General features: G+C 31.1%; 1 protein-coding gene across 1 annotated transcript; it reads left to right on the forward strand.

Annotated features, from left to right (window-relative positions):
- Positions 1-585: 585 nt before the first annotated feature.
- LOC129873469 (uncharacterized protein At5g65660-like) lies at positions 586-1,878 on the forward strand. The gene is made up of 2 exons (XM_055948569.1): positions 586-948; positions 1,453-1,878. The coding sequence occupies exons 1-2, from the start codon at positions 715-717 to the stop codon at positions 1,642-1,644; spliced, it is 426 nt and encodes a 141-aa protein (XP_055804544.1). The 5' UTR covers positions 586-714; the 3' UTR covers positions 1,645-1,878.
- The last annotated feature ends 12,628 nt before the right edge of the window (positions 1,879-14,506 follow it).

A 14,506-nucleotide genomic window follows, 5' to 3' on the forward strand; every position in this document is an offset into this window, starting at 1 on the left:
TGCAAACTCATAATTCATCCATATATATTTATATATGCTTCCTCGGCCTTAATTTATGCGTGAATTTCTAGAGTCAAATAATTTAATTTTAATCGTGAGTTCAATCATAAAATTATATAAAAAGTACTATATAAATCTCAATAGTCCACCATTCAAGATATTTAAAATATATATATAAAAAATTTATTTTAAAATACTAAAAATAACACATAAATTGAGACGAAGAAGATATATACTTTCTAACCGGCTGTCAAATAGTTTAAACGCGGAGGATATATAGTTGAAAGCAGAGTTTGTTTCTTCAAAATTATGTAATTTATTCCACAACCAAACAATCCATATTATTAAAATGTATATGTAATTTATTCCCCCAACCAAACAATCAAAGTTTGCATATTATTATAATGTATATGTTAGAATGGTTAGTATTCCACTAAAAAAAGAAGTAGGTCATGCTCGGCACCTAAGCAAATAGGGCCCTCATCAACTTTTTCTTTCCGTACCTCGGCCCGGACACCAAGCGTACCTATACACGTACCCACTTAATTTTAATTCTATAAATAAGTTCTTACCCCTCCCAATCCCTTCTCATCTATTCTTTCTTACAATTCACAATTCAACCAATACCATCTATTTTCTTCTTTCTGCAACATTGGATGTGGGGAGGAGTGATCAATACTTCATCAAGCTTTTGTTGTTGGTGCAAAAGAAGTGATGGAGAGTCCTCAATATTATGCACCGCCCCAAATTATGGACTCCTCGTCTCGGCCGTCTCTAGGATTTCCTCTAGGGACTGCCCTTCTCCTTCTTGTCATTTTCAGCTTGAGTGGTGTATTTTCTTGCTGCTATCACTGGGACAAAATCCGTTCTCTCCGACGTCGATCTCTAGCCGATGTCGAAGCCGGAGACGACGATCCTTCATCCTTGAAACCCAAACGCACACACATGGTAAGATCTCCTGCATTTTGGATGGAAAATAGGGGGGGGATTGGTTATTCTATGGAGGGTATAACAACTATTAGGCAGGTTGAGTGACCTTTGAAATAATATATGCATAATTAAGTGACTTTTTTTTGTTAAAAATAAAACAAATATGATTTATAAGGTAATTTCGAATGGTGGTTCTTAGTTATGAACTTTAGAACACATTTTTGAGACATAACATAATTTCTTTAGCAGCTTAGATTTTGTATGAGATGGTCATACATTTTAATATAATATAAGGGCAGATAATTTTTTTGAATTTGTCTCATAATCACCAAATATCAAACATAGAATTTCAACTGCGCTGCACATGAAGAAATCATGTATAATTAATTGTTCTGTAATAGATCTTTGTTATTCGAGTCTTCCTTAATTAGAACCCACATATAACGGGAGTTTTGTTCATTGGACTGTGCCCCTTTATAAACTTATGGCTATAACAGTATTTGTTTATTCTCTGTTTTACAGTGTGAGAAGCAGAACCAATACCAAAGCATGCCTGCAGTGTTGATGCCAGGTGATCAAGTTCCAAAATTCATAGCAATGCCTTGTCCGTGTCAGCCTCCCATACCGGAAAAGATTGTGGTAGAAGAGCAGAAGCCACCGCAGCCGCTGCCTCCCAAGCCAGTTCGTATGGTAGTGGGATTACCTTTGTATTAGTTAAAAGGGCACGTTACCAACCTGGGTTAACAATGCAGTGATGTGACTGCTTCGTCTCGGGTTTGAGCCCGGGTATGGAGTTTGTTCGGAGCACCATCCTCAAATGCAGTGCGCACTTAATTAGATCTCCGCAGACATTAAACACAGCTGGAACAAAGAAAAAAGTAAAAAGGGCACGTTGCTGTATGTACACATACATAGAGCTGAGTATATAAATTGAATTTTATTTCAACCGTTCCCAATCCTTTCATTTGTAAATACCTATGAAAATTTTTCAGTTCCCTGATTGTATATACTTCATCTATCTATCAAAAGTATTCTTAAAACATTATGCTATGGCATTGCTATTATCAGGGTAATAACTTTTTTAAGGGGGTGAAATAAAAAGTTAAAATATGCCAATTATATGAGGATGTAAATTTTCTTTAAATAGACTAAAAAGGAGAAAAAAATTATTGCTCTCTTTTTAATATATATGGCACTTTTCGTTTCTCCGTGAGTTAATTTGACTAATTTTTGAAATTAAATTAAATTAACTCGATATTTTAAAATTTTAATTTTAAAAGATTTAAAATTTATATCAAAAGTATTAACTTACAATTTTTCTTATGTTAATATGAAAAATGTCATATATAATTTAGATAGAAGGGTTATAAAAAAGCATTTAACGTCAGCAGAATAAAGTTCGTGGGATGCAAGTTTTAACTAAAATTTATCAAAAATGAAAGAAAAAGGAAAAAAACAGTTGATTTGGCATTTTTTGCTCTATAATAAAGAATAAGAACAAAAATGAATGAATTTGATGCTACTAATAAGAACGTTGGCAAATCAGCTTAAGATTTCGTTTATTTGATTTTCGATGTGTTATGCAAATCAATCTATAACTGCCTTGAGTTAAATTGTGAAGGCATTGTAACAAAATAAGAAGAAAAAAATGACGCAGCGCATTAATTACATGTTAATACTGTTAATTCCACTCTCTCTTTTCCGTAAAAGGTAAAATATGTTTTGTTCACTTTTACTTATTCACAATTTTAAAAATAATTTTTTATTTTTTACTTATCACTTCTAACCAATTAATTTTTTTAAAAAAACAATTTTTCCAGGTTTTATTTTAATCCTTAATTACTTAATTTCCAAATTATTTTTCAAAACCTAATACTAAACATCAAATTAATAGAGATAATGTAATAAAATAATCATATTATTAGTAAAATTGAGTTAAAAAGAGTAACAATATAAAGTAAGAAAGTAGACAAAAAATGAGAGAGTTCTTATTCTTCTAATTGTTCAAGTGTATACGGTATGAACCCTTATGCCTCTATTTATAGTGTTACATAGAAATATATAAAAAGTTAGTCATAAGCATGACATTAATCATGAAATAATGGAGGATAATTAGTGAGAGTAACTTTTTGGTGCAATGGACATTCAAATTATAATATTTTATAACACATACTCTCATGTTTTTATTTACTTGTCAAATATTTTTTAATTTGACTTTTCTTTTTATTTGTCAATTTTGACAAATCAAGATAGGATAATTTTTTTTATTCATATTATTTCCTCAATTTATTAACATTGATTTCATATGTTTGAAAAATATAGTGAATAAATATGTTTAAAATTCTATCAATTAATATAAATAAAATGATAAATTTACTATATCAATTATTAAATTTTTAATAAATATTTTAAATTAAAATTTAATAAGTAAAAAGAAAGAAAAGAAGTATCAATTATTCTTTTCTTAAAAAATGTCAGATCTAAATAAGACAATTAAAGATAAGCAGAGAAAATAATAAAAGAAGAGGTAAAATAGAAAACTGACAAAATTGTCCTATATGGAATGGGAGTCGAGACCTGAGCTGCGTGTAAGAATTATTTTTTTTGTTAAAGTGCTTGTTCGAGTAGGAGACTCTGAGCGGCGTGTTTCTACTTTCTACTATGTATTTTTAGGGTCTGTTTTGTTCCGAAATAATGAAATAAAATTGAAATTTTATTTAAATATGCAATTTAGATTTTTATATTAAATATTTTTTTATAAATATAAAATTTCATAAATTGTAAAGCTATTCAAATTGTCTCAATTCTATACATAATTTTATCAAATAAGTAAAAGCTTAATCATGCTATAATTTTTTAGATAGCTTTGTGATAGTATATTATGCAATTTTATAAATTTTTACTTATTTGATAAGATTATATAAATGATTGGGATAATTTGAATATTTTTACAACTTATGTAATTTTTATGTTTATGAGAAAATATAAATCATAAAAAATCTAAATTGCATATTTAAATATAATTTCAAGTTTATCTCATGATTTCATACGAGCCCTTAATCTAAAATTAGTTCAATTTTTTAAAATCAAATTTTATATTAAATTAAAATCAAACAAATAAAGAAAAAGAAAGAGTAGACACGTGAAGAGTTTATTCACCACTTTGTATCTGTGACCTAATTTCTCTGTAGAATGAAAATACACCATCACCAATCTACTTTAGATGATGTATTTATTCTTTTTTCTTCTGTTCCACCCAACATTACTTCCCCACCACTTACCCCATTTTCTACTCCTCCCACCCTCCCTAATCATTTCTTTGTTTTTGTCTTTTTTCTTCTTTTCTTTCACTTTTTAATTCCCTTTTCACCTTTCAACATCAGCTTAGCACCTGCAAGGGATTAACGGATCTATGATTTTCACTTATAAATTTAAAAAATAAAAATATTATACTTCAAACTTCAATATCAATAAAACAGTTCATGGATCATAAATTTAATTTTTTAAAGTATATTTTGAGCCCCATAAATTACTTAGTCAACTTTTATCTTATGTTCAAAAGATTCAAAATCTCTAGATAGACATACAAAAAATTTTAAAAGTACTATTTTATATATTCAATGTAATTTTTGTTGAAGGGGTTTAGGTGAATATCCTTCCAACCCCTGAATTTGTCTTTGGAAGCTAGATAGGGTCAACGGAGTTCATTCAAAATATTTTTCAATAAAAAATTATACTGTTTAATTTATATATATATATATATCGGATTCCTTTTGACTTATTCATTTATTTATTTTTTTATATTTTGAACTATTTCAGAAATTTTAATTCCCCCGCTAAAACGGCATCAACTCCTCATTCCTTCTTTAGTTTACTTCATTTTCGAATTGACCCTTCAATTCGCGTAAACACAACATAATGTCGCGTCAATCTTTCATTTATTTTCCTATTTACTCTCATTTAGTTTTCCCCAAATCAAGAAAAGTAAGGGAAACTGAAAGAGAAAGATTCCCCAATTAGGTGAACTGTCTTTTTATCTTTCTTTTCACCTAAACGTTACGTAGAGATCGAATTAATTATCATATTGTTCCTCGCAAGATGGTAATCCATAACTTCCAGATGATTCTTGTGTTCACGTGAATTTATATTTTTTTTCACAGATTATATATTAAATATGTGTATTGAAGCTCAAAGTATTATATAAAACGATAGTTATTTGGTGGACCTTTCTAATTAAGTGAGATTAGTACAAATCTTTCGTCTATATTTTTATGTTTATTTTCACTATTGAGTGCACCTCTCTGATCTAATGTGGATATTGATATTACTTCTTGCTTTTAATTAATTATTTATCTTTTTGATTTATTCTTTCAAAAGTTTCAAGTTTTACACATTGAATATCCTATTTTTCTTTTGTCCCATAATATATATTTCTAAAAGTAGTGAATAATGTAGTTCAAATGATTTGGTTTAGGACTTTTATAATGGAGTTCTCAAGTTTAAAATTTATTGTCCGTAATAATAGAGTGTTGGCCTTCTGCAACGAGCTCGTCGCACGGAATTTACCTAGTGAAGTATATCTTTCTTATGTGGTGCATATCTAAAGAATAGCGACTGCGAATTCTCTTGTCATCAAAAGTAATTAATAACATAGTATATAGTCAATGTGATCAAGTGATCCCACCATCTTCTAGATGGAGTAGCTATATATGCAACATAATTAACATTTTATAAATAATAATAATTTTGAACATATAGTTTGTTAGTAATCTGTATTGTAAAACGTTGAAACAATAACAATAATTTCTGAAAATAAAAGACAAAAACTTGACAAAAACTTAAAATAAGAACAGTATCTGAAAAATTATGTAAGAACAAAAATCGGGCCCACTGAATGCTCAGTGTGTCCTTAAGGAAATTATCTCCCTCAATGTACCCGAGGTTTTTTGGAATCTTTCCTCCCAGGATATAACAATTTACTTACCAAAATAGCGGTACTGCAAATTAAGGTGACTGCGAACCACTTGAAGGCAGTATATCACACGAATTTTTTTAAGAAGTGCAGAAAAGAAGAAGAAGATGATTATCAGAATTTTTTTCGTAGTCAATTCTGAGGATCAATAAAAATATATAGCTTATTTGGGAAAAGGTTTGCAACTTTTCAGAAAAGGTTGCAACCTTTAGTAAAATTTCGCATGTTGGAAAAAGATTTGCAACTTTTCAGAAAAAGTTGCAACCTTTCGAAAGAAAATGTTTTAAATTAATCCATGAAAGAAAGAAGTCGGGTTATGGGTTAGGATTTTCAATTAACTAAAATTAAAGGAAATTTAGTTCAAGAAGATTATCAATCAATCAGATCATTTGACCAAATCCAAATCCGAATTCGAATCCGAAGTTGAAGCAGAAGCCGAGCCGAGTGACAACGACGACGACGCGAGGGGAGACCCTCTTCTTGACCCTTTAGCAACATGAAGGAGTGCTTCTACTTTTAAGTAGGAGACCTTTACTTTCCACCACATATGTGGGACAAATGCTTATTTCATAAAGCAAGAGGGAACAACTCATTTTTTCCTCCACTTCTTTTTCCCTTCATTTTTCATTCAACCTATTAATTAAACTCAATAATCTCCCACATGAATGTGGAATGGCTATAAGATAAAGAAATGCACGGATAAGTGTGTGATATACAAGCGAAGATTAATTGCATCTGGATAAATAGGTTTTTCTTTGAACTTTTCATAGTGAACTTATATAGGATATACTCGATCAATCGGTAGATGCGATATCTTTGAACCATCGAACTTTGTTGTATAACTAGACAACATAAGTCACACAATTAACCCTCAACTATTTATGGTTCTCACGGTTGTGTTCGTTTCAGCCATGAACACCGCCTGGTTTTGTGAATGCATAGAGAATAGACCTTTACCGTCATTCCCCTTGAAGTAGCTTATACTTCACACTCACATAGGTGATTTCTAAACGTGTAGTCCTATAGACACACTATCTAGTCATTTTCTGCTAGACTTAGATAATCATTAAAAAACTTTAATGCTTATTAACTTATTAAAAAGCCTTAAGGTTTTATTCTTGTTTCTGAACATTGTCATCATCACGAAAATAGATTGAGTTATTTGACAATGTTGAACCGCCATTCATAACTTTGTTTGATCTCTTTGAACCTAGTTCGTTGGATCTCCAGTCTACTAGGTAGAGTTACCGACATAATAACTTGTCCTAGGCCTTAACCCCATTTCCCTCGATGATCTTTCAACAACCTCTCTAGATAGACCTTTTGTTAGTGGATTCGATACGTTATATCTTGACTTTATGTAGTCAATAATGATAACACCACTAAAGAGTAGTTATCTAACAGTATTGTGTCGCCATCGAATGTGACGCGATTTTTCGTTATACATAACGCTCCCTGCCCTACATATTGCCGCTTGGCTATCACAATGTATAATATAGGTGTCAAAGGTCTGGTCCAAAATGAAATATCTTCCTAGAAATTTCGAATTCATTCAGTTTCTTCACCGGCCTTGTCTAAAGCTATAAATTTAGATTCCACTGTAGAGCGGGCAATACATATCTGTTTTGATGATTTTCAAGACAATGCTCCTCCACCAACGGTGAAAACATATTCACTCGTGGATTTAACTTCAGATGATCCGGTGATCCAGCTTGCATCACTATATCCCTCAATTACTGCGGGATATTTATTATAATGCAAAGCATAGTTTTGGGTGTGTTTCAAATACCCCAAGACTCATTTCATTGTCATCCAATGAGTTTGATTGGGATTACTCATGAATTGACTCAACTTGCTAATAGCACATGTTATATCTCGTCGTGTACAATTCATAATATACATCAAACTTCCTAAAACTCGTGCATAGTCCAATTGTGATTCACTTTCACCTTCATTCTTTTGAAGTGCAAAACTTACATCAATTGGAGTCTTTGCAATATTGAAATTTAAATACTTAAATTTATCAAGTATTTTTTTAATATAATGTGACTGTGATAATGCTAGATCTTGTGGAGTTTTATAAATCTTAATTCCTAAGATCAAATCAGCAACCCCTAAGTCTTTCATGTCAAATTTGCTAGCAAGCATACGTTTCGTAGCATTCACATCGGCAATATATTTACTCATCACAACATGTCATTAACATATAAACATACAATGACTTCATGATTTGAAGTATTTTTAATGTAAACACATTTGTCACATTCACTAATCTTAAATCCATTTATCAACATTGTTTGGTCAAATTTCGCATGCCATTATTTAGGTGCTCGTTTAAGTCCATAAAGTGACTTAACAAGTTTGCACACTTTCCTTTCATTATCAGGAACTACGAAACCCTCAAATTATTCCATGTAAATTTCTTCCCCCAATTCTCCATTTAAGAAAGTCTTCTTGACATCCATTTGATGGATTTCAAAATCATATACGGCCTCTAGTGCCACTAACACCCGAATAGATCCTTGTTACTGGCGAATATGTGTCAAAGTAATCATGGCCTTCTTTCTGTCTATATCCTTTGACCACAAGTCTTGCCTAATATTTTTCAATAGTGCCATCAGCTTTCATTTTCCTTTTAAGAATCCATTTTGATTCTAAAGGTTTATTTTCAGAAGGAAGATCAACCAATTCTCATGTATGGTTATTCAAAATTGATTGAATCTCACTATAGACTGCCTCTTTTCAAAATGTTGAATCAGAAGAAGACATTGTTGCTTTAAATGTTTGAGGCTCATTTTCAAGCAAGAATGTCACAAACTCTGATCCAAAGAAAGTAGATATCCTTCGACGTTTTCTATGCCTTGGATCCTCTTTGGTTGGTTTACTTTTCTTTGGTTCTTTTCGCGATCGTTTAGATCTTTCATTTGACGACTTACGGATAAATATTTTCAAAGAATTCAGCATTAGCTGATTCAATTACCGTATTAACATGAATTTCAAGATTGTCTGATTTGTGAACCAAAAATCGACAAGCTTTGTTGTTTGTAGCATAGCCAATAAAAACACAATCCATGGTTTTTGGTCCAATTTTTACCTTTTTAGGCAAAGGAACTTAGACCTTTGCTAAACACCACCACACTTTAAAATATTTTAAGTTGTGTTTTCTTCTCTTCCATAGTTCTTATGGAATAGATTGTATTTTGTTGTGGGGCACCATGTTGAGTATTCGATTAGCTGTAAGGATAGCTTCTCCCCACAAGTTTTGAGGTAAACCAGAACTTATTAATAAAGCATTCATTAGTTATTTTAATGTTCGGTTTTCCTTTCGGCAATTTCATTTGATTGTGGTATGTAGGGGGCAGTAGTTTGATGAATAATCTCATATTCTAAACATATCTCTACAAAAGGAGATTTCAATTCTCCACCCCTATCACTTCTAATCATTTTTATCTCATTGTTCAATTGATTTTTCACTTCGTTCTTATATTGCTTAAATACATCAATTGTTTCATCCTTACTATTAAGCAAATACATATAACAATATCGAGTGCAATCTTCAATAAAAGTTATAAAATATTTTTTTTTATCACGAGTTGGTGTTGACTTCATATCACAAATGTCTATGAGAATCAATTCTAAGGGACTTGAATTCCTTTCAATAGATTTATAAGGATGTTTAGCATATTTAGATTCAACACATACTTGACATTTTGATTTATTACACTCAAATTTAAGCAATACATTTAAGTTAATCAATTTTCGCAAGGTTTATGATTGACATGTCCTAAACGTGAATGCCATAAATTATTTGACTCAAATAAGTAAGAAGAAGCTTGAACTTTATTATCATCAACAACCATTACATTTAGTTTGAAAAGACCCCCAGTGAGGTAGCCTTTTCTTAAATACATTTCATTCTTACTGACAACTACTTTGTCTAAAATTAGAACACACTTAAATTCATTTTTGATAAGAAGACCGGCAGAAACCAAGTTCTTTCTCATTTCCAGAACATGACAAACTTTGTTCAGCGTCACCACCTTGCCTGATGTCATTTTCAGGAATACTCTACCATATCTTTCAACCTTAGCCATGGCAGAATTTCTCATATAGATAATCGCTTCAGGTGCGGCAGGAAAATAAGTAGCAAAGGCCTTTCGGACGGTACAAACATGCGATGTAGCTCCTGAATCAAGCCACCATTCTTTGAGATTTACTACTAGGTTGCATTCCGATAGCATTGCACACAGATCATTCATGCCATCTTTATTCTTCACTATATTGGCTTGTCCCTTTTCCTTATCCTTTTTCGGAAGACGACAATCTGGGGCTTTGTGGCTAGCTTTCCCACAATTATAGTAGTTGCCCTTGAATTTTTTCTTGTTCTGCTCCTTATTCTTTCCAAAAGGTTTCATCCTTTTCTTATTATTTGGAGCAGCATCTTCAACGATGTTCGCTCCCATAATCGTTGAATTTCCACGCGACTTCTTTTCAGTTGTTTTGTTATCTTCCTCAATTTTGAGACGAATCACAAGATCTTCCAACTTCATTTCCTTGTGCTTGTGCTTTAGATAATTTTTGAAATCTCTCCACAAAGGAGACAACTTTTCAATCATTGCAGCCACTTGAAATGCTTCATTAACTATCATGCCTTCAGTAATAAGTTCATCAAAAATAAGTTGAAGTTCTTGAACTTGGGTTCCAACGGTTCTGCTATCTATCATTTTATAGTATAAAAACTTAGCAAACACAAATTTTTTCAAGCATGCATCTTTAGTCTTATACTTCTTCTCAAGTGCATCCCACAGTTTTTTAGAAGTTTTCATAGAACTGTAGAAATTGTACAAATCAGCATTCAACGCACTTAGAATGTAGCTCTTGCATAGAAAATCAGCATGTGTCTATGCTTTAGAAATCATAAATTTTTCATTGACCGGCATATCAGCAGCAAGCACATGAGGGGCTTCGTTGGTGAACTTCCGCATACCAAGAGTGGTAAGCCAAAAGAACACCCTTTGCTGCCATCCTTTGAAGTTGGCTCCAGAAAATTTTCCTGATTTTTTCGTTGGTGGCACAACAGTCCGGCTTGTTGCCGTAACAGTGGCAGAAGTAGTAGCAGTTTCACCTGTCATTTCTTTTCACTGTCAAAATAGACAAACTGTCTTAATACTTCAGAATATCGAACTCTTTACAATAGCAACGATGAAGTTTTTATATTATTCAAATCATTGTACAAGTATGAATTTTAATATTCCAACAAAATTTTTATACTCTTCAAGTCAGAATATTCATTTCATACGGAGTAGAAAACCACACAGATTTTAGTCTCCAAAATAAAATACAGTTTAATATGAAAGAAAAATAAACTAAAATAATTTCCTTAAGATTGTTATTAATCTGTATTGTAAAACATTGAAACAGTAACAATAATTTCTAAAAATAAAATATAAAAACTAGACAGAAACTTAAAATAAGAACAGTATATAAAAAATTATGTAAGAACAAAAATCGAGTCCACTGAATGCAAAGTGTGTCCTTAAGGAAATTATCTCCCCAATACACCCGAGGTTTTTGAAATCTTTCCTCCCAAGATTTCACAATTTACTCACCAAAATAGCGGTATAGCAAATTAAGGTGACTGCGAACCACTCGAAGGCAGTATATCACACGGTTTTTTTTAAGAAGTGCAGAAAAGAAGAAGAAGATGATTATCAGATTTTTTTTCGTAGTCAATTCTAAGAATCAACAGAAATATATAGCCTGTTTGAGAAAAGTTTGGAGCTTTTCAGAAAAGGTTGCAACCTTTCTGAAAATTTCGCCTGTTGGGAAAAGGTTTGCAATTTTTCAAAAAAGGTTGCAACCTTTTGAAAGAAAATGTTTTAAATTAATCCTGAAAAGAAAAAATTAATTAAATAATAATTAATTAAAATTAAAGAAAATTTGATCCAAAAAGATTATCAATCAAATCATTTGACCAAAGCCAAAGCCAAGCAACGACAACGGCAACGCGAGGAAAGACCCTCTTCTTGACCCTTTAGCAATATGAAGAAGTGCTTCTACTTTTAAGTAAGAGATATTTTCTTTCCACCAACTATGTGGAACCAATGCTTATTTCATAAAGCAAGAGAGAACAATTCATTTTTTCCCACTTTTTTTTCCTTTATTTCCCATTCAATCTATCAATTAAACCCAACATAATTTTCATTAATAAAAAGCGAAAGACTTTATATCTCAAATCCTCTTTGGTATATGACATAATTTGACTAAGAAAGAAATGAAGATTTATATGGTTTTATAACATACTATTAAGTAAACGTCATAATTTTGGAGAAGCAAATGGAAACTTTTGTGCGTATGATAACTAATGCTGATGCTTCCGTAATGCCAGAGCTTCATAACCACTCAACCAAAGAATTAATAATGGCAAAGGTTTCAAATCCAAATTAATTAAAAGCTTGAAGAAAAGATTAGTAGTGGGATTATATTCCAACTGCCCAACTTGATTCCTTTTCAATGCTGAAGCATATCAGTCTCTTTCTGCACTAAACGCCCATTATAAGATATGCTGCCCAATTAATTATCACTATTAGTTTTCTATTAGTATTAAAGTCTTTTATTATATTCTTCAGTCCTAATTTATGTTGCATTCTTTTTAAATTCATTTCAAAACGAAAATTTTACATTTGTAAAAACTTTATCCTAGCCACAAATTTCTTTCTTTATTAATTTAACTTCTTTATTAAGTTAAATCGCGTCACATAAAATATTATTTTTAAACAGAGGGTAGAATTTGGAAAAAAGTACGGCTGATAAGCAAAGCAGTTAGGGGCCCTTTTGGCTCAATAATTAATCACATGGAAGACGGACTTTTTAAGGGACAGCTACTAGTGGGGTGACTAGGGATTATCTTTATCTTAATAATTAGGATGTTTCCTTTGCTATCTTTTTGTTTCATTCTAATTAATCACAAAGGGTTAATTAAGTGTCTAAATCACATTTTACATCCCATCTTTAAATTAATTGTACAGGTGCACTCATCTTCTAGATGAAAATTAAATAAACTATGAACTTTAATTTGTATATCTTGTTTATTGGTTCTTTAAATGTTATTTCGTGTTGAACCCTTGTGTGTATCTTAAAGGGAATAAGTTAATTGTCTTGTTTTTTGTTTTCGTCGGTGGTTTGATTTTATCTTCCTCTCTATCTGTAACTATTTCTAATAAAATTAAGAAAAATAATAATTTGAAAACCCTTGTTACCATGGGAGGTGAAAGCCTGGGTGAATGCCTAAAAAAATTGAATTTTTTTTAATGAAGAGTGATAATGCATCAGCTAGAAATTTTGAGTGTAGTAAATTTGAATAACGTCCTTTTTATTATTTCTTTTGAAGTGTGTTGATTTAGATTATTTCACAAACAGTAATTAGTATTAAAAGTCTTATTATCAAAAATATTAAAGTCATCTTTAATCCATTTTATACAAAATCGTATATATATATATAGCTAAGATTTTGGGCATGGAACATGGAAAGACGCATAAAAAAAATTTCATTTGATTTAAGGAAAAATTACTTAAATACACAACTTATTTTATCATATTTTTTAAAATTTTCTATCATTTAAAAAAATTACAAAAATTCTACTTTCTCTTATTCTCGGATACATCACTTTACGCGATGTATCGATCAAATACATTACTTTATGTGATGTATCGAGACGTTGGATACATCATTTTACGTGATGTATCGGTCAGTTTACGCAATGTATCAATTGAATACATCACGTAAAATGTATTGGGATGTCGGATACATTATTTACCCAATATATCAGTCGGATACATCACTTATACGATGTATCAAGACGTTTTGAAATATATTAGGATTCCATCTAATTTAAAATTTTTTTTGTAATTTGAAAAAGAATTGAAATATAATGTAATTAGCTCTTAACAGTTAACACTTTGGATTTGTGTGATCATTCTACATAAAATAGAACAAACTTTAGCCCAAGGTGGAGTAAACAATAAGTGAAAAAGAAAGTTAAAATGCTGCAAGTTGCACGCAATCTCGTATATATATATAACTTCTTGCCAAAAGTGGCACTATTTCAGCCGTATGTTCGAAAACTATATAGAACACAAGAGATTGATGCTGATTGTATATTTTGTATGTAGGCAAGTGATAAGGATAATGATATAATGAAGTACCTAGCCATACTTTTTTTAAACTTTGTATTAAATTAAAACCAAATAAATAAACTAAACTGAGGAAATAATTCTTAGTGGAAGTCCGTCCATGTATATAAAAGTTTTGTTCACATTTCACAATGTGTACTTAATTTAGTACTCCCTCTTATCCATTACTTTTCCAAGTTGCTCTTCTGACTCACTGCAGATTCGTCCAATCACTTAAGCCAGGGATTTAAAAAATATCTATTTAATTACTCTTCAGTGTTTACATTTGTTGGGCTAAGCTAATTCATAAATAGATACGATATTGTCCGTTTCATTAGATCAAGTTAATTTTAACAATTCTTTCCAAATGACTAAATACTAGGGGCGGACTTAGAGGTAATCGAGGGGTTCATATGAATTCTTTCGGCAAAA

This window comes from Solanum dulcamara, chromosome 11 (genome assembly GCF_947179165.1).
Source record: "Solanum dulcamara chromosome 11, daSolDulc1.2, whole genome shotgun sequence".
NCBI classification, from domain to species: domain Eukaryota; kingdom Viridiplantae; phylum Streptophyta; class Magnoliopsida; order Solanales; family Solanaceae; genus Solanum; species Solanum dulcamara.

Bases quoted from the DNA above. Each gene is read 5' to 3' on its own strand.
- LOC129873469 (XM_055948569.1), top strand. From the start codon at position 715: ATGGAGAGTCCTCAATATTATGCACCGCCCCAAATTATGGACTCCTCG. The intron at 949-1,452 runs GTAAGATCTCCT...TCTGTTTTACAG, and splicing joins AACCCAAACGCACACACATG to TGTGAGAAGCAGAACCAATA.